Source organism: Abramis brama, assembly GCF_963993115.1.
Source record: "Abramis brama genome assembly, chromosome: 4".
In the NCBI taxonomy this organism is placed as follows: Eukaryota; Metazoa; Chordata; class Actinopteri; order Cypriniformes; family Leuciscidae; genus Abramis; species Abramis brama.
This window is the reverse complement of record NC_139966.1, coordinates 11,541,137-11,562,438: the sequence shown is the minus strand read 5'-3', so window position 1 is coordinate 11,562,438 and position 21,302 is coordinate 11,541,137. Positions and strand designations below refer to the sequence as shown.

Here is a 21,302-nt window from a genome sequence, read left to right as displayed (position 1 = left end):
ATAAAATCCAAAATATATTAAATATTTCAAAAATTCTTTTGGATATGTTTTACTTAAGTCCAGATGATATAAAAAAAATACATGAAATGATTTTTTGCATATAATTTTCCACTCTTGCCTCTTAACAACAACAACAGCTCTTTCCGCGCGCCATTACGCCATTTTACGTCATTGCAGATGCGTCCTTTCAGTTTCGGTTTTCAATACGATTGCGTGTTTACATGTTCTCTCGATAACTTAGAAATCTATCAATTAATGCGTTTATGTTCACAACATTATTGACAAAATGAAGCGAAAATATTCTTCTGGTCACGAAAAGAGGGGAAAAACACCCCATGAGAGTGAATTGTGGGAACAACAATCAGGTAAACTTGTGTTCTCTCTCTAAGTTTGAGCTCAGCAAAGTAAAGTAAAGTTTATGTGCATTTCTATTGTGTTTTTTCGGTCTTGCTAACCTGGGCAGGCATGCAGTGCATCTCTTGCATCACTTTGTGCCTGACAAAAGTGAGAGTAAAATACAATTATTTATTACGTTTGTTTTTGATAAACGACAAAGTGCAACGGTGTTTGTTTACTGCAGTTAGGAAAAGAAAACCGCGTCGCGTGTGTTATCATGCGTTCACATGCGCGTGTGTAACCCATCAGTAGGACTTAACACCAGAAAAAGAAAAGGAGGAAAAATATCTACCGGGTCTGAGCTCACCAGATACAGATAAAAAAAAAAAAAAAACTATATTAATATCTGGAGTCCCGGGTTCGGGGTCTCACACCTTGCATTAACAAAAAGAAAATAATCTTAAATGTGTGTCTGCACTTGTTTAAATAGTTTCCTACAGTACTAACTAACAAAAAAAAATATATATATAAACCAGTAAATACAATAAAATATGAAATAGAATTAAGTAATGAATAAAATGAATTGAAGGAATGAAATGAAAATGAATGAATGAAACAATCAATTCACTGAACAGTAACTGTATTCACTGAAATTGTTTTTTTTGTTTGTTTTTTTTTAACTTCACTTCAATGTGCACGCATCACTTTGCACACATCACATAAGAATAACTTTGCCTTTTACAAATCACCATTTGAAAACAAAATATATAATTTATCAATGACAATCAAAAAAAAGAAAAGAAAAGAAAAATAAAGAATCAATCAGTTTGTGTGAATGTAATTGACTCAGTTCGTGTGAATGTAATTGACTCAGTTCGCGTGAATGTAATTGACTCAGTTCGCGTGGAAGTGATTGACTCAGTTCAGTTCGTTTGCATGTGAATGCCTACTACAATCTTTGCAGGGATGAACGATGAACGAATCTTTCTTTTTCCTCGTGAAGGCAGAGTCCCGGATGACGCAATTCCTCCACAGTGAAATCCAGCGCGGTTCTCCCGCACTGCGCGAATCCAACACGATCACGGAGCGTTGAAACAATCCACACTAATGCAATAAAACAGTTCAGACATCCATTTAGGAAAATATTGACAACGATGGTTTAGATTAATGATAGCCACACATGTGGCTCACATCTCTCTCTTCAATGAGCTGGCGCGTATGTGACGTCAGCACCCATCACGAAATGCATTTAACAGTCATAACTTTTCAACTCAAAACACTATTCCCATTACACAAATGTGCAAACAAGTTTTAACAAGTATACTTCTACAGCATAAACATTTTACATGTGTTATATGGCACACTTTATACTCGATTACGAACAGCATTAACCATCCACATTTTCTTATATGAACAAACACCAAATTAAACATTATTTATGAAAATATGAAACATTTGTGACTTACCTAATGCAATAAAACAGTTCAGACATCCATTTAGGAAAATATTGACAACGATGGTTTAGATTAATGATAGCCACACATGTGGCTCACATCTCTCTCTTCAACGAGCTGGCGCGTATGTGACGTCAGCACCCATCGACGCAATGCATTTATTTTCATCAACCAGTGAAAACAAAATAATAAAATAAAATAATAATAAAAAATATGTCTGAACATTTCATGCATTAGGCTAGGCAAGGAAAAATATAGAATCAAAATAAAAAAAAAAATCAAACATGAAAAATACATCAAAACACAGCCTCAATTAATTGGGTGGGTTACACGTGCACGAAATGAAATGCGCATTTTTTCAAGCAGAAATATATGTGGAAATGTATGCGTGTTTACATAATCCTGTCGATAAATTAGAAAAGGAATAAACCTCCCCTTTCAATCCGATCGAAATTTCATTTGGATCGAGCTCAATCGGATCGATTAAGGCTGTTCATACAGATTGAGCCGTCAATCCCATTACTAACGGATTATTTGGTTGCATGTAAACGTATCTTGAAGGATTTATGCCTTAATGTGTTTTTGAATTTTTAAACACTGGATTAAATTGCATTTTAAGGAACGTTAAAACAATTAGTAAACTAATGAATTTAGTAACAAGTAAAAATAATTTTAGAATGATAAACTCATTATTAATCTTCAAATGTATAAATGTCCCCATTGTTCATTGTTATTTCCTGCAGCCATGGAATCTCAGACCATTGAAGTGGCAGCTCTAGGAAGACCTCTGTATCCTGGTATGCTTTATGACTGCCGCAAGGATACCTTCATTCCAGGTGTGTACAGTACCTACTAAAATGCTTTTTACCTCTTTTTTCACCCAAATGTGAATCAACAATGTGGTAATTTAGAGATTTAAGATAAAGGACACAACTATTAAATTAGTAGTCTTAGAGATACAAAATCGGCATGTTGACTTGAACATTACATTGCGTCCTCACACTTTAATATTCAACAATATTATTGATCTGCCTGCATTGACATTATTATATGAGAACTGAACTGAGCTGGACAATGACGTCACGTTTTTTTCCAGAACGCCTATATATACATGAACTAAATGAATAACTTTTTTTACAACAAAAATTAACCATCACTGAACTTGAACTTGAACTGGACTGTGACGCAATTTTCTTCTAGAAAAAAACTGTTGCATTATTTTCCTGTTATCACTGTAAAGATGAAACAATCTGTATTGTAAAAAGTGCTATATAACTAAAGGCGACTTGACTTGACTTAACTGTTAAAGCCATGTCTCATTTCAGGTGTCACTCTGTGGGATAATAAGTCACTGAAGGAAGATTTGGACACCCATCCACAGCCCATGACAGAATTGAAGTTCAGTAGCTCCGACTCTCTCTCTAGTAAGTCCAGTCTCCTGGATGTGAGTGCTTCCCTGAAGGCCAGCTTCTTGGGAGGGCTGGTGAAGGTGGGAGGATCTGCCAAGTTCCTGCATGACACCAAATCCTCAAACCAACAGTCCAGAGTTACAATGAATTACAGGGAAACCACAAGATTCGACCAGCTCACTATGAGCCATCTGGGACAGATCACTTACCCTCAGGTCTTTGACCAGAAAACTGCAACTCATGTGGTCACGGCTGTACTGTACGGAGCTCAGGCCGTCATGGTGTTTGATCGGACATTTTCAGAAGACAAAGAAAAGCAGAAGATTGAGGGAGAACTGAATATCATGGTCCAGAAAATCCGTGGATTTTCTATTGAGGGACAAGGAGCTTTACAAATGACAGAAGATGATAAGAAAATGGCTGAGAGCATCACCTGCACATTTTATGGTGACGTCCGCCTTGATCTGAACCCCACCACTTTCATGGACGCCCTAGAGGTGTACAAGAAGCTCCCCACTATACTGAAGGAGAATCCACAGAATGCAGTTCCAATAAAAGTCTGGCTCTATCCTCTTTCTCTACTGGATACAAAAGCAGCTCAGTTGGACAGAGAAATCACCACTCGTCTGGTTTCCAACACTGAAGATATAATAGAGGGGCTGGGAGAAGTAGAGCGGACATGCAACGACTTCTCCAGAAAAACTCTGGTAAATGTTTTCAAAGACATCAAAGAGAGGCTCTGTTTATTTCAGGGCTCTCTTAACATTTACAAAATGGTATTCCTAAAAGCAGTGGCCAAGGTCTTGCCCGCTATACGAGGAGGAGAGTTGGAGCAAAAATCATTGGAAGACATCCTGAAGATCTACTACAGCTCCCCCTTTAATGCCGACATGCTTAACCAGTGGTTAGATCATGCAAAGGCTGAACTTAACATCTTGAGTTCTCAAACCGAGATACTGGAGGGAATCAAAACTGAAGACTCAAACTGTCTCAACACCATCCTCCTTGATCCTAATATTGATGTTGTGGTGTGCTTGACCTTCACATCTCTGAAGTATGAAGACCCGTATCTTTCAACCCTGAAGCAGTTTCGGGAATCTGACGAGTTTAAAGAGCTTGATGTGGGAATGAAACACAATTCTAGCACTTTAGCATCTGTCAGAAAGTGGCACAACGATACTGGTGTCATGTCAAAGATGAGAGAGAACTTAACTCTTTTCAGAAGTTTTTCAGAGGCTAATAAAGTTGAAAAGAGATATCGATTCATTATTTCTGCCATCTCCGATCCCTCCAGTCCAGGCTCCTCTATCTATCTGTATGAAAAAGGGAAGCTGACAGACACCCAGTTCCAGCCCGTGTCGAAGCCTCCCCCACCAGAAGTGGAGAAGGTCCTGAAGGACAGTGTGTCCCTGAAACTGCAGAAGTCCCCAACTGGAGAAACTGTGAGGTACAGAGTGGAGTACCAGCAGGAGAAAGCAGATTCTGGCGCTGAGGAACAGTGGATTATCATAAACACCGCTGATGAAGACTTCACTCTGACTGGATTGGAGTCTGGAAAGCAGTACTTGATCCGCTACAGGATAGTGGGTAAAGTGGGAGTGAGTGAAGCCAGTGACACTATCGGCCCCATACAGTCTTCAGGTAAGTGTCATATGCACATTTCTTTGCATTAAAGGGATACTCCACTTTAAAATGAAAATTCTGTCATCATATACTCACCCTCATGTTGTTTCAAACCTGTATAAATTTCTTTCTTCTGCTGAACAGAAAGGAAGATATGTAGAAGAATATCAGTAACCAGACAGTTTCTGGTCTCATTGACTTCCATAGTATATATTTTTTTCCTACTATGGAAGTCAATGAGACCAGAAACTGTCTGGTTACTGATATTCTTCTACATATCTTCCTTTCTGTTCAGCAGAAGAAAGAAATTTATACAGGTTTGAAACAACATGAGGGTGAGTATATGATGACAGAATTTTCATTTTAAAGTGGAGTATCCCTTTAATCTTTATCTTAAAAAAAATATATATATATATATATATATATATATATATATATATATATATATATATGTATGTGTGTGTGTGTGTGTGTGTGTGTGTGTGTGTATATATATATATATATATATATATATTAATGTTTGTATTGACAGCCATATTTCCAAACAGATGTGGCTATAATTAAACGTGTAACATGTTGTAAAGTGTTTCCCATTTGACTGTATATATGAACATATTATTTCCTTCGTTCATGTTGTTACAAAAGACGCAGAGTATATTATGTATTTGATGTCTAATGTACGCTACTGTACGTAATCAAATGACATTCACAATAAACAATACAAAGCCTTGAACAAGTGACATGTACATTGCTCTGTATGAAAACCAATCGGACATTTAAAAATATAGCTGACATAAAAATAAAATAAATTAATAAACAATAACAATAATAAGCAAAACACACAGAGAGAGAGAGAGAGAGAGAGAGAGAGAGAGAGAGAGAGAGAGAGAGAGAGAGAGAGAAATCAACTGAACACACAAAAACTGCTGACTCTTAAGCCCACTGTAGAAAGACCTCAGTCATCCCTGAAGACGAAATGATTATGATTAATATAAATAATTTAACAAATGCAAATCTCATTATTTATTTTCTTTAATAATAATCATTATTAATTACTCTTAATAAATGCAAAGCATACAGACGTTAATTGTAGAGGAAGTAATTGAACTGACCACAGGAAAATAAAATCTATAAATTAAGGTATAACAACAGTCAAGCTTCAATGCAGCGTGATCTCATGAGAATACGTGTGTATTTTTGCGTAAAGTGTAGTTCTACCACACGTATTTTTACTTACATTTTAATACACAGAGAAACGTATAATACTGACATATTTATAGCACTAAAACGCAAAATATTTATGTATGAACAACTGATATACACATTTGTATGTATTCCTATTTATGAATATTAAAATAGTGGCATTAATGTTTTGACTATATTGTAGGGCTGCAACTAACGATTATTTTGATAATCGATTAATCGGTCGATTATTTTTACGATTAATCGGTTTATGTACTTATATTTTAGTTTTGCCCATTTTTTCCCCAAGTAAATTATTAACAAAGGGTCTTTATCATTCAACATAGACTTTTTAGAGATTTTAACCATTTTGCATTGTCAAATCCTCATCAAAAACATACCTGGAGTTGTGTTTTATGATGTGTTAGTAATCCTTTGTCGAACTCTTCTGCAATCAAAACACTGACCCATACTAGCAAATTTCACAAGGAGATTTCAAATAATGTTTTCACCATGGCTGTCCTTAGGGCTACTAAAGTAGTTTAACATCCCGAACAAAGCTTATTAAGGAATCTTTCAAAACATATTTTCACGAAGAATACGAATAAAACAGAATAAAATTGCAGTAAATAGCATTTTATTATTTTTTTCCTGTAAACACACAGCTTATACCTGGGAAACAGCTTTATATCTTATGCTGTGAAATTGTAAACAATCCTTCGAATAAAGTGCCAATGGCATGAAACCTGAATGGAACTCACATTTTAAAGTAAAATTTCAAGTAAAATCCATCAGAAGGTTTTACAGAAAAAAATTGGACTCACACAAAAAACCTGCTGTGTGAAAAAAAGCAGTGAATACTTAGAAAAAAAAGTGCATTTCAAATACATTTAAATATTTACTTCTCTCCTTCAATCATAATTAGGCTGCAAGACCAATGAACTGGTAAACGACAAACTGATCACAGAACATGTTTGTAAAGCTTTAAACAGCAATGTTATCAGCTTTTACAACTAAACATTTGCAAACAACATTGTACTGCAGAATCTGCGTATCAATTGATTTTGATTAATATGCGCGAGGGAGAGAGAGAGAGAGATAGAGAGAGAGAGAGAGAGAGAGAGAGAGAGAGAGCAAGACAGCGCTCGGGTGAGTGCGCGCGCGCGGCCGGGGCGCTCTCTCTCTCTCTCTGTTCGTTCTTATATGCCCTGTCAAGCGCGTCCTGTTAAACTGACAGGACTTAAAAACACATGCAAATGATACACTTTCACTCTATGATGGTTAGACTGTGCAATTAATTATTTTTTCTGAGAGAAGCCAGCTTTACGGTGTACATTTTAGTCTGATTGCCTTTTAGTCTGAGTCCTTTTCGTCCGATGCCTTTTAGTCTGATGCCTTTTAGTCTGAGTCCTTTTCGTCCGATGCCTTTTAGTCTGATTGCCTTTTAGTCTGATGCCTTTTAGTCTGAGTCCTTTTCGTCCGATGCCTTTTAGTCTGATGCCTTTTTGTCTGATGCCTTTTAGTCTGAGTCCTTTTCGTCCGATGCCTTTTTGTCTGATGCCTTTTTGTCTGATGCCTTTTAGTCTGATGCCTTTTTGTCTGAGTCTGTTTCGTCTGATGCCTAATTGTACGAGACCTGACACCTGACATTGTTTTTCCTGAGACCTGAAGCTTTTCAGTCTGAGGCGCGATGCCGTTTTGTCCAATGACTGAAGCCTTTTAGTCTGAGGCATGATGCCTTGTCTTCATATGTCTAAGGTCTGAGGATGTCCTAAAATGTACACCGTACAGCTTCCATTGAAAATGAATGACTTCCTGTAACTTTGGAAGCTCAAGTTGGCGGCGGTGTGCCGCCTGCCTCCGCCATCTCGCTGAATGCTGCAGAGATACTGTGCGGGAAGCACGTGACATAAAACGAGGCCAGCTATTGGCTATTCGCTACTTCTCCTGCTGTACTGGCTGAGTAAAACCTCCAGTGGCTCATTACCGCCACACTTTGGTCACCGCAGATTTAAAATATGCACGAAATGAGCCGCTTATGGCAAATAAAAGTTATTTAGTAACTAATCGATGACTAAATTAGTTGACAACTATTTTAATCGATTAAATCGATTAGGTGTTTCAGCTCTACTCTATTGCATTCAATTGTCTTATGAATTACGTTTTCAGTCGCATTTATAATTGCAGTTTACTCATTTACTCAATAAGAAATAATAACATTTCGCTCTGTTTGTGACTTCTGCTGCAAACTCATTTCAGAGGATTATTACATGATGTTAAACAAGACTACACTTTAAAACCGTAAAATGAATAACATTTCTTTAATCATTTTGTAATATTTAGTTTGTTTGCCGTGAGACACAAAAGGCGTTTTCTCCTATAGAACAATAGTTGACAATAGAACCATGAAATACACCTGTACGAAAGCCCAACCACGCCCCCTGAAGGTATCTTTATGTAGCCTATATGACTTTGTTGGTGCTTGTACGGGCATGGACAAGTCAGGGCATTTCTGAACCAGTGTCAGAGTCTATATACACAGGCGGAGAGACTGACTTGTTTTTTTTTTTAACAAAATGGACTGCTGCATGTGTGTTGTTTCCGTGAGTGATTGATTAAGTAGTAAGTTATCTGTTTTATCAAAAATGGCTGTAAAAAAATGTATCTGCATTGTTTATCCTTTTGATCTTTCATTCAAAAAATTTGCAAAAATCGAACCTTTTGTGACGGAGCGGTAAGGGCTTTCAATAAACAATTTAGCTTATGGTGATAATTGTCGACTACGCCACCCTGAATCAATCAGGGAATATCTAAATAACCCAGTAACAAATACTAGGTCACACAGGTTTGTGTGTGCCAGGGAGGTCAGAGACACAAATGCAAATAATTTAATAAGCAGTCTTTATTAATATACAAAAGTTAAAATATGTTCTGCTTTAAAAGGTGCCCAGCGCTACATTTAAATGACACTTAACAAGAGAAATCACAGAGGGCAGTATGAAATGGCAGCACCAACACAGTCCTCTACCCACAAGGGTAGGAGGAGTCTCAAGAAAAGAAGATTCAAACAAAAAATATATGTACCAAACAACCAGGCTGAGTCGACCAGCAGAAGGACCACTTAATGGCTTTTCCAAAAGCGCAATCCTACTCAGTGGCGGTCTTAACAGAGGCATAGGTAGGCGGCTGCTTGGGGCCCCCTACCAGCGGTCGTAGTAGGGGGGCCCCCAACCAACCTCAAAAAAAGAGAAAAGATAAAAGAAAAGAAAAAGCCCCTTATCATCATGAACGCTTCAAACGCATGGTAAATTGTATTAATATTCTTAAGAAATACGTTGAAATGTTGAAGTAGTAGTTAAAATGTCTAGTTCATGGTTATCTGTCCCTACACATACCCCCCCCCCCCTACTTTCACAATGAAATGGACTAGTCCGTAACGGTGCGCGGCGCGAAAGATAAACACGCAGTGACAGGAGGACTGGGAAGTACACAAACAGAGACGAAGCAAGATGAGTCTAAACGCGAAAATGAAACGAAGTTACCCAAGCGGCTCAAATAAAAGAAAAAAGACGCCGATAAATATTTAGCAACACTGCCAAAGATTACAGACTTTTTTACAGCTACTGTTGGGGATATAGACAGGAACAACAACGTCCAAAGCTTTGAAAATGCCGCTACAGCAGCAGCATCTAGCAGTGAAGTGGCGCTAGGTGAGGATAACGTTAACACTCACATGGATATACTGTAGGTGGATTTGCTTAGAGCAAAATGCAACCTCACCTCTCCCCAGTTCGCCCCTCTTACCCACCCTCACTCACTTACTATAAATACTGTTTTGGCGCTTGTAAATGTGATGTGAAAGATCCCTAGCGGCACGTGACCCGATCATCTCTACTAGCTAATAGTAAATAAACACGAATGAATAATGTTGAAAGATACAGTACAACTTACCGAAATATATATTCCTCATACATAATATAGATCAATCAGCGTTTTCAACCTCAGAAAGGGGTCAATAAAACAGCTGGAGAACAATTGTCACATAACATTTACCTCAGGAAAGCCAATCAATGACCATAATATATAGGCTATAGTAGGGGTGGGCGATATGACCTAAAATTAATATCACGTATTTTTCATCTTTTGAACGGTGACGGTATAATATCACGGTATAACTTTTTTTTTTCACCAATAAAGAAATTTTCATTGATTTACTCCTTGATATTTATTCCTTTATAAGCAGTTATATATTACTGTATTCTAAATATAATTAGCCTATGTTTTATCCACAACTTTAAATGCTTTAATTTAGGCTATTTTGTAACAGCGCCACAGTTTAGCGCACCACGTAGAACACTCGGGAACCGCACCTGTGGCTGGCTGCACTGCTGCTTCGTGCTCAGTAAGGAATATAGGTAGTAATCTCTATCCCAGCAAACATGCCAGTGTGGGCCCACTGTGGGTAAGTGTGGGTTTTCTGTGGGACAGTGTGGGCAAGGGCAAACCCTTTCGGGCCCCATGTGGGCTTTCTGTGGGCAAGCCCACTGTGGGACTGCCCACAGAAAACCCACACGGGCCCCCAGTGGGTTAGCCCATGTGGGGCCCATAGCAGTTTTGCCCATTTGGGCCCCCATTAGGATTTACTGTGGGCAACCCACTGTGGGACTGCCCACAGAAAACCCACACGGGCCCCCAGTGGGTTAGCCCATGCGGGGCCCATAGCAGTTTTACCCATTTGGGCCCCCATTAGGATTTACTGTGGGCAGCCCACTGTGGGACTGCCCACAGAAAAACCCACACGGGCCCCTAGTGGGTTAGCCCATGCGGGGCCCATAGCAGTTTTACCCATTTGGGCCCCCATTAGGATTTACTGTGGGCAGCCCACTGTGGGACTGCCCACAGAAAAACCCACACGGGCCCCTAGTGGGTTAGCCCATGCGGGGCCCATAGCAGTTTTGCCCATTTGGGCCCCCATTAGGATTTACTGTGGGCAACCCACTGTGGGACTGCCCACAGAAAACCCACACGGGCCCCCAGTGGGTTAGCCCATGCGGGGCCCATAGCAGTTTTACCCATTTGGGCCCCCATTAGGATTTACTGTGGGCAGCCCACTGTGGGACTGCCCACAGAAAAAGCCACACGGGCCCCTAGTGGGTTAGCCCATGCGGGGCCCATAGCAGTTTTACCCATTTGGGCCCCCATTACGATTTACTGTGGGCAACCCACTGTGGGACTGCCCACAGAAAACCCACACAGGCCCCCAGTGGGTTAGCCCATGCGGGGCCCATAGCTGTTTTTCACTGTGGGGCCACCATGAGGGTTTACTGTGGGCAACCCACCATAACAGTACAGTTAAATCATTGCTTTAAGATTAGAAGCTCAGGGTTAATCAAACTATTTTAACAATCCAGTAAAATGTCATAAATGTTATTTCATTCAACAGTCAATCCCATACTTAACTAAAACTGCACACAGTCAACAAGATAGCAAGACGAGTACTATCTTTACCTGTTTGCTTGTTGCAGCTATTCCCAGACAGACTGATAAAGTCAGACAGACCACCCAGTTAACACAGAACATTCCCCTAACGTTAGTTTTTGGTTATTTTTTTTTTGGGAACCAAATACTAACGTTAGGGGAATATTCTTTTTTGGTTTTATTTTTATGTAACCATAAAATAATGTTCCCAGAACGTTGCTGGGTGGTTACTTTTAAATAACCTAAAAATAACTTAGATAACGTTTCCTAATGGTTATTTTTAAGTTATTATTTTGCAACCATAAAATAACGTTCCCAGAACGTTGCAGGGTGGTTATTTTTTGAATAACCTTAAAGTAACTTATAGAGAACGTTCCCTAATGGATATTTTTAAGTTATTATGTTGCATAATTGATCTCACTGAGGTTATAATTAAACAGGTTTTATTAAAATAGGAACAAATGGAACAAACCAAAGTTTTCAAGATATTTTATCTGATTATCAAATAATTCCCTCCATCAATTCTGTTTATGTAAATGCTGCGTGACTTTTACGTGTTTTAATGGGCGCTCGCGCTGAACATTCGAGCCGCATTTGAACTGGAGCTGAGGGTGTTACCATGGAAACGGGACGACAGCTCAACTGACACAAGCAGTAACTCCGTCTCTCACTGTTGTTTTCACTACTTTCAGGTAAGTTTAGTCCCCAAACTTACACAAATAGTACATACAAATGCTTCTGACACATTCTTTCATGTAAATGATACGCTTCCGTTGAATATTTACTTTATAGAAATGATTTAGTGTCTTCAGGAAAAGTCCGCTAGCATCTCATCCGTTAAGTTAACGGTAGCAGCTAACTGTATAGCTAGAGGTAGGTTAGCTTGAGCTGTAATTTAAGTTAGGCTTTTAATCACATTGTATGTGTACAGTATATGAGAGATTTTGATAGTATTGTAAAGGTTTTGCTGGCAATTTCCAAATGTGTGAATGAAAGTAAACTAATTTATTTAACTTAAAAATATTCACTGGACGGTTAATTCATTGATTTCACGTGACGTCACATGACTCGCACCATTATAGGAACGCCCACCTGGAGGGCAAATGAAAGGAGTGCTATAATGCCATTTGTGCCTAGTATTAACATGAATATACAATACAGTAGCCTAGTTTGAACCAGTTTAAGATTCCTATTAATTCATTTTATACTCGTATGGCCAACTCTCTCATTATTAATAAATGGTAACACTTTATAATAAGGTTTAATTTTGTTAGCTTTAGTTAACATGAACCAACAATTAGTGAACAATTACTTCTACAGCATTTATTAATCTTAAAGTTAAGATTAACATTAAATACTGTATTTGAAATGTTGTTTGTCCTCTCTCTTTTCAGTATTTATTGCAGTCTAATCCTGATTGCAGAATTGAGCTCCAACCCCAGTTAAGCAGACCTGAACCAGTTGATCGAGGTCTTCAGGATCAGCAGAAACTACAGACAGGCTGGAGCTAAACTCCTCCATGACCAGGACTGGACACCACTGCTGTAAGTGATCGATCTAGTCATGTTCCAAACATTTTGCAGGGGACCTCAGCTCTGGCCCTTGAGGACCACTGTCCTGCAGACTTTAGCACCAACCCTGGTCTAGCACGCCTGGACAAGCTAATCGAGCTCTTCTGGTTAAAAGAGCAAGTGAGATTGATCAGGTCTGGACATAAACTGCAAGACAGTGCACTTCGAGGACCAGAGTTCATTAATTAGTCAATAATCACTGATGAAAAAATCATTTTTATTTGTATAGATTTATGTAATATTTGACTAATATTCAGTTGTCTTCTCTCTTTTTTCCTTTAATTGTGATGTGTGTCAAACAGCTAAATAATAAACCCAAAAGAGCCACTCAGGCACAGGTCACTCTTTTTCTGTGTAAGTACTCGTTTGACCGTCAGACACATTCCCTCTATTTTTTTAAATAAAAATAACATATTCAGGTTGCAAGTTAAATCTATCAATGATTTATTGATAAAGACATTAAAAGGATTGTTCTTCATGTTGTTCCAAACATGTATTATTTACTTTTTTCTGTGGAATGCAAAAGAAGATATTTTGAATTATGTTTAATCTGTTTTGTTCATACAATGAAAATCCCATTGGATCCCATTGACTTTTTGAGTCATTTTTCAAAATATCATCTTCCACAGAAGAAATCATGCAGGTTTGGAATGACATGAGTGTGAGTACAAGTTGAAAAAATTATTCTTTACATTGTGTTGATAATTTTAGTAAACTGTTCTCATGTTCTTATTTCATCATGCCCTCAATTGGTTCACTCTCTGTATGTTTCTCTTTCAACAACACCGCCTAAATTTGTTTTTAATAATAATAAACACCTGTAACTATTTTTCCGGAACTCAAATTATTCTCAGGTTTCTCCAGTCATATATAAATTACACTTGGAACAACCCTTGTTTTTGTTTTTTTGTAAAAAAAAATTATGTTAACATTTCAATTGTTGTTGTTTTTTTCTCACTTTAGAGAAAAAACTGACACAAAAAACAGCCAGGCCGCAGCATCCGAAGGGGTTGATCCTGATCCTGTTAAATCATGCAAGAGACTGGGATGGTGGAAGGAGCAGAAGAACCAGAAGACTTGAGGACTCTGAAGACAAAAGACTCAAAATCTATTTAAAATAAATGCTGCTCTTTTGACAGTTCTGTTCAAACGTTCCTGATTTTTTTTCCACGATTTACATGCCGACGACTGGATGCTGGCTACTGTAATAAATTATTAACATAATTTTTTAACATCCCAGGAATAATTACTTTGTAAAATAGATTAAAACAGAAAACAGTTATTTTAAGTTGCAACAATATTTCAGAATATTACTCTTTTTAATGTATTTATTAAATAAATGCAGCTTTGATGAGATGAAGGGATTTCTTTCAAAAGTATTTAAAAAAAATTACTGACCCCAAACTTTTGAACGGTAATGTATTGTGTATATATTTATATGTATATATATATTTTACATGACTGTGAATAAATGAAATTATTTGAAACATATAACTTATAATGTACTACTTCAACTTTCAACAAGTGCAATTATTTTGCATGTATTGTGGCAAATGCAAAGTACAACCAAACTAATCTTGTTGTTTGTTAAGGCCACAGGTATATTACAATACATCTTTGCATTGTCCACACTTTTCCCAGTGTACCCACAGTATGCCCACACTTTTTACAGTGTTCCCACAGTATGCCCACACTTAACCCAATGTACCCACAGTATACCCACACTTTGCCCACAGTGTGGGCTTGCTGTGGGCCCACAACTGGTCCCAATGGGGGCCCACTCTACTTAGTGTGGGCCAGCCCACAGTCAGCCCACACTTTGGGCTGTCCCGATGGGGCCCTACCTGGGCCCCATAGTGTGGGGCCCACATGTGCCCCGCATTTCACGCTGGTATCTGGGCCCACAGTGGGCTGCCCACAGTGGTCCCACACGGGTCCCCAAGGGGTTTGCTGTGGGCCCACAACTGGCCCCAATGGGGGCCCACTCTACTTAGTGTGGGCTAGCCCACAGTCAGCCCACACTTTGGGCTGTCCCGATGGGGCCCCACCTGGGCCCCATAGTGTGGGGCCCACATGTGCCCCGCATTTCACGCCGGTATTTGGGCCCACAGTGGGCTGCCCGCAAGGGCCCCATTCGGGCCCCAAAGGAGCATGTTTGCTGGGTATGTGTCTGTCTGTCCGTTTGCATTTTGATTATTTCGAGAACCGTTCATCCAATCGACTTCACAAGGGAGTGCAGTGTCGCATTTGGTGCAATATAGACAGACACGCGAGACGCGACACGTTCAGAATTAATAGTAAACTACAGAACAGCGCGAGCGGGAAGCGGCGCACCTCACGCGAGCAGGGCGGCTATATTCTCTGAGAACGGACACTGCACTAGTGATATAAAACGCACACAGTCTGTTAATTAAGCAATACTTTTAAGGTAGTCTAATATTTTTCTGACTAACAAATTACTGACACAGTAAAGGGTAGATTTAAATAAAGAAAAACGAAATTTAAATAAAGAAAAACGAAATTTAAATAAAGAAAATAACGAAATTTAAATACAGAAAAAATGAAATTTAAATAAAGAAAAACGAAATTTAAATAAAGAAAAACGAAATTTAAATAGGCCTAAAGAAAAACTAAATTTAAATAAAGAAAAAACGAAATTTAAATAAAGAAAAACGAAATTTAAATAAAGAAAAAAACGAAATTTAAATACAGAAAAAATGAAATTTAAATAAAGAAAAAATGAAATTTAAATAAAGAAAAACGGAATTTAAATAAAGAAAAACGAAATTTAAATAAAGAAAAAACGAAATTAAGTTTGCCTAAATTAAAAACGAGATTAATTTAGATTGATAATAACGGGTAAAAAGTCTAATACATTTTGTTTATTCTATTTTCCACAATGTCAAAGCAACAGCAGCAATACAAGCTCAGGCATGCACTTCGGTTCATACAAACTCCGCTGTTCTGCGCTCTAGCCAGAGAACACTCTTGTTGCAGGAACACTCAGGCGTCGGTTCTATTTCTAGCATGCACGCGTTTTCCGCGTGGCTCGAGCCGCGCCTGAGACGCGTGTCTCACGCAGGCAGTGTGCAAACTCCAACCTTTTAACATGGGAGCCGAAATAAAAACAGACACCCAACGCAGCTGAGACTCTCACGCCAGCAGCCAGTGTGTTGGCGGCCTTATTCAAGCGCGAATGAGAACCGTTTCGCGGGGGATCCCAGGTGTCAATAAAACAAAAACAAAAACGTTTTTTCGTTGTTGTTTTATAAATGCTCTGACAATTGTTTAATAAATGTTCAATCAAAATGCAAAACATCGCGTCTTTTTTTTATTTTTATTTTTTATTTTTTTTAGTCGACTAATCGTTGTGCAGGACAGGACTTTGGTCGACTAAGCATTTCTTTGGTTGACTACAGCCCTAATGTAAATGCAGCCGTTCAAGGAACATAATTGATTTATTACGGTATTGACGGTATTAGAAAATCCATGTCATGGCGCAATGTCACACCGGTGATGACTATGACACCGGTGTACCGCCCACCCCTAGGCTATAGCATGTTTGTTGGCTTAGGCTAGAAAAAAAGAGCTATTGAGAGTATTTTGCTAACTATGTGTACTATATTACATATTTAGTATATTTTTACTTATTAAATAAAGTTGTTATTATAATAAAAACGCATTGTTTAATTTGAGTTATTTTTAACCTTAAATAATACTACTACCAGCTGATAGGGCTGTTTGTATGTTTACAGCATTATGTGAGGTTTTTTTTTCTTGAGAAAAATTAACGCCTGTCTTGTTAACCTAATATTTATCCAAATGACTCAATATTGAATCAAATCCCAAGAATTGAATTGAAATCGTGAAATTTGTGTCAAGCAATAATAAAAAACATAGCTTACCAGAAATTGTACCATGTAAACATTTTAACATGTTTCTGTTTAGTTACTAAAATGTTTTGACAATCACAATACTTATTGTGATGTAAGATTTTTCAGGTGTTATCTGAAACCTTATTCTCTGTTGGCCCACGGCGCGATCACAGCACAAACACCGTGGTTCTCAAAATGGACGTAAAATGGGTTATACGAAGCGCAATCACTTCAGAAACGAGAGGGAGATCGTGCTGAAGATCAGAAAAACGCTCCGGAGTACAAGCGAGAAGAGTGGTCCGGAGGACGAGAGAGAAGACCCACGCCTCACCAAAGCCTTACAGGAAGCGAGATGTTACTAATGCTCATTTTACTACAATTTTCCAGCCATCTTACATAACACTTACCACAAGAGGATATCCCTCACATATAATTCCCACAGGCTAACGTTACTGTTTACAGCATTCCTCAAAACCGCCGATTAGCTGAGGTACAGGAAGCAACACATTAAAAGTAACGTAGCGACCCACTAGACCGCCCCCAATCACTGCATACAGAGACAGCACATACCTGAAGGGTGAGCAGACACATACTCTGAGCTGATAAGTGCACCGTCGGAAAAGTGCTACAATTTGAAGAGATGACGACACATCAGTAGTGTTCTAAACACAGGATTTAAATCAGCCGCTACCAACACATATCTGAGATTCCAGTGAATGACGCACAAGGGGGCGGAGCAAAGACGTGACGTATCTCAGGATACAGCCAACCCGCATTAAATAGACCATACTCTCCCCTGATAGGACACCACAACTGTCAATCACTTAACTAATCCTGTCACACTTTCATTGAACTAAAAGAATTGAAATTGTGGGTAAATCACATTATGAAATAAATATTTTTCTCCAAAACATGTCGACCACAATTATTGGCACCCCTAGAATTGTTTCTGAGTAAAATATCTCTGAAGTATATTCCCATTAATATTTACCTTTATTTAGCACACCAGGGTGACTAGGAACTTGAAATTGTCCAGCTATGACTTCTTGTTTCACAGGAGTTTAAATATGATGAATGATGAAGGCCAAATTTCTTTAATCATCCATCACAATGAGTAAAACTAAAGAATATAGTTCTGATGTGCAGCAAAAGATTGTTGAGCATCACAAAATAGAAAGTGCCTCTAAGAAAATAGCTAAAGAATTGAAAATCCCCATTTCGACCATCAGGGCAATAATTAAGAAGTTATAATCAACTAAAGATGTTATGAATCTGCCAGGAAGAGGACGTGTGTCTATTGTCTTAAGGCCTATTTATACTTCTGCGTCGAACTGCCGCCGTAGCTACGTCGTAGGCTGTGTGTAGCGCGCGTACCCTACGGCGTACCCTGACATGCACCTCTCCAAAAATGTAACAACGCGTCAATTCTACGCGGACGCAAGCGCTGTGATTGGTCTGCCAGAACCCCTCCCTCTGGGTTTCACATGCTCCCTAGGTGCGCGTCAATGCGGACAACGATGCAGAAGTATAAATTAAAACCACCATGTTGCCTACGGCGTATAGGCTCCGGCGTAGGTCCAACGCAGAAGTATAATGAGGCCTTTAATGCACGGTGAGGAGGAAAGTTTGAGTGGCCAAAGACTGGTGATGGGTAGGTTTAAGGTTGAGGGTAGGGTTAGCTGCCTCTAAGGAGCCATTGGGGGCTTAAAACACCATCAAGCGACTCTCCACGGTCTTTACTCAACCACATGTTGTTTGGGAGGGTTTCAAGAAAAATCCTCCTCGCTCCTCCAAAAATAAACTCCAGCATATTCAGTTGTCAGACACGACTGGATCTTCAAAAGGGACCGGATTCTATGGTCAGATGAAACGAAAAAAGGGCTTTTTGGCAGCAGAGCCACCAGATGTGTTTGGTGCAAACAGGGATGAAGAGTACCCCATGCCTACGGTTAAATATACTGCTGGATCTTATATGTTGTGGGCCTATTTATTTGCTGGAGATACTGGACATCTTGTTCAGATACATGGTATTATGGATTCTAGCAAATACCAACAGATAAAAAATCAAAACCTGTCTGCCTCTGCTAGAATCTTATAATGGGCCGTGGTTGGATCTTCCATCAGGACAACGGTCCAAAACAAACATTAAAATCAACACAAAAATGGGTAACTGAGCACAAAATGAAGCTTCTGCCATGACCGTCACAGTTGACCTGAACACTATAGAGGAGGAGTGGCTGAACTGAAGAGGAGAAGCACCAACATGAACCTGGGAATCTGCAGGATCTGGAGAGAGTCTGTGTGGAGGAATGGTCTCTGATCTCTCGTCAGGTGTTCTCCAAACTCATCAGGCATTATAGAAGAAGACTCAGATCTGTTATCTTGGAAAAAGGAGATTGCAAAAAGTATTTAATAACAGGGAGCCAATAATTATGGCCAGCGTGTTTTGGAGAAAAGCATTTATTTCATAATGTGATTTACCCCCCAATTATTTTACTTCAATGAAAGGTTCGATTTTTGCGAATTTTTTTAATGAAAGATCAAAAGGATAAACAATGCAGATTTATTTTTTACAGCCATTTTTGATCATATTTACCAGGGGTGCCATTAATTCTGACCTCAACATACAGTGCTATGCATAAGTTTAGACACCCATGCTAAAGTTGACTAAAAAGAGGAATAAAAAATCATCTTTTGGAAATTGAACTTAATGCCTTAATTTAAAAAAAATAGGAAAAATCCAACGTTTAAGGACTCCAATTTTATTTGTGAATGAATAATGTATCGTAAATAAATAAATGTTCTTCCTTAAAATACAGGGTGCATAAGTTTGGACACCCCTATGTTGAATTCCCATAAAGGCAGGCAGATTTTTATTTTTAAAGGCCAGTTACTTCATGGATCCAGGATACTATGCATCCTGATAAAGTTCCCTTGGCCTTTGGAATTAAAATAGCCCCACATCATCACATAGCCTTCACCATACCTAGAGATTGGCATGGTTTTATTTCAGTTAGCCTAATAGCTGGTTTGATTTGCATTGAGAGATGATCTTATGGAAAGTACTCCATGCCAATCTCTAGGTATGGTGAAGGTTATGTGATGATGTGGGGCTATTTTAATTCCAAAGGCCAAGGGAACTTTATCAGGATGCATAGTATCCTGGATCCATAGATCACGCGCGTGAACTCGGCAATCGACTACTTTGGACTTCAACCGAAAACAGGATGTAAACACAGGTATTTGCGCTGGCTTAAATAACATCATTTTTATACATATCTTTCACATCTACTGCAGTCAGATTCACTCGCGTTCACTCCGAAGGAATCACTCACATTAGCTGTGCACTTGTAATGACACATCAAGGATGTTAAGAGGCTAAAAGCAGGTTTAAAACTTGCCCCATTGAAGTCAACAGGGTGCAAATTTTAAAAATAGAATAACTCGGTGTAGGCAACACCGATTTTTGTCGTTGTTCTCTGTATTGACAGCACTCCAAATGTACAAAAAAATGAGCTCAATGTTAAAATTGACCGGAGTTCTCCTTTAACATAGGGGTGTCCAGACTTATGCACCCTGTATTTTAAGGAAGAACGTTTATTTATTTACGATACATAATTCATTCACAAAGAAAATTGGTCTCCTTTTAGGTTGGATTTTTCCTAATTTTTTTTAATTAAGGCATTAAGTTCAATTTCCAAAAGATGATTTTTTATTTGTCTTTTTAGTCAACTTTAGCATGGGTGTCTAAACTTATGCATAGCACTGTAATTAGATTCTAAATTCTCTTGAATGTAACTTCAAGACTCTTTAGCAAAGTAATGCAAACTTATGGTTTACAGATACTACCTCATATTTAACATTTAACTGATGATTAACTAAATGATTTACTGTAACTTCTGTTATGTATAGTGACTATTCTTGTTATGCTAATCTACATAAATTTACAAAATCTTCATAAACACAACATTCACAAAAGACATCCATTTTATTCGCTCGTTGTAATCCAAATCTTTAGAATCCACACGTTTGCAAGAAACAGATCCAAATTTAGACTTTTATCTTTAACTTTTGCTATCTTTGCAATCTAATGCATTTGCGCCCATTTGTGTGCCCATGGGCTGCTGGTCTGAAACCGAGGTGTGTGTTCAGGTGCATTATTGACGCGTTGCTATTTTGAGGAACTGAAATAGACTGAGTCGTTGACCAACTGAAACCTGGCCTAAAGTCACTGGTGCAGTATATTTTTTTTTTATTTAAAGAGCGTGTTAGTAATGTGCGCCTATAGGCGGGTCCACAACGCACATACACTCTGCTTATTACACACACACTCTGCTTATTACACACACAGGGACGCACAGCAGCACACAAACA

The 21,302-nt window shown here is 38.6% G+C and overlaps 1 protein-coding gene and 1 long non-coding RNA gene across 2 annotated transcripts in view; both read left to right on the top strand.

The window, feature by feature from the left end:
• The first annotated feature begins 204 nt into the window (after positions 1 to 204).
• LOC311081648 (stonustoxin subunit beta-like) overlaps positions 205 to 21,302 on the top strand; it is a 43,045-nt gene continuing 21,947 nt past the window's right edge. Inside the window, exons 1-3 of the mRNA XM_084112247.1 lie at positions 205 to 365; positions 2,534 to 2,626; positions 3,116 to 4,840. Coding sequence (XP_083968373.1) covers positions 287 to 365; positions 2,534 to 2,626; positions 3,116 to 4,840 — 1,897 coding nt within the window. The 5' untranslated portion in view covers positions 205 to 286. The remainder of the gene's footprint in view (positions 366 to 2,533; positions 2,627 to 3,115; positions 4,841 to 21,302) is intronic.
• LOC311081706 lies at positions 12,097 to 15,185 on the top strand. Its single transcript, XR_014605977.1, has 4 exons — positions 12,097 to 12,174; positions 12,877 to 13,026; positions 13,356 to 13,407; positions 14,017 to 15,185. It is a non-coding gene; the product is annotated as an uncharacterized lncRNA (long non-coding RNA).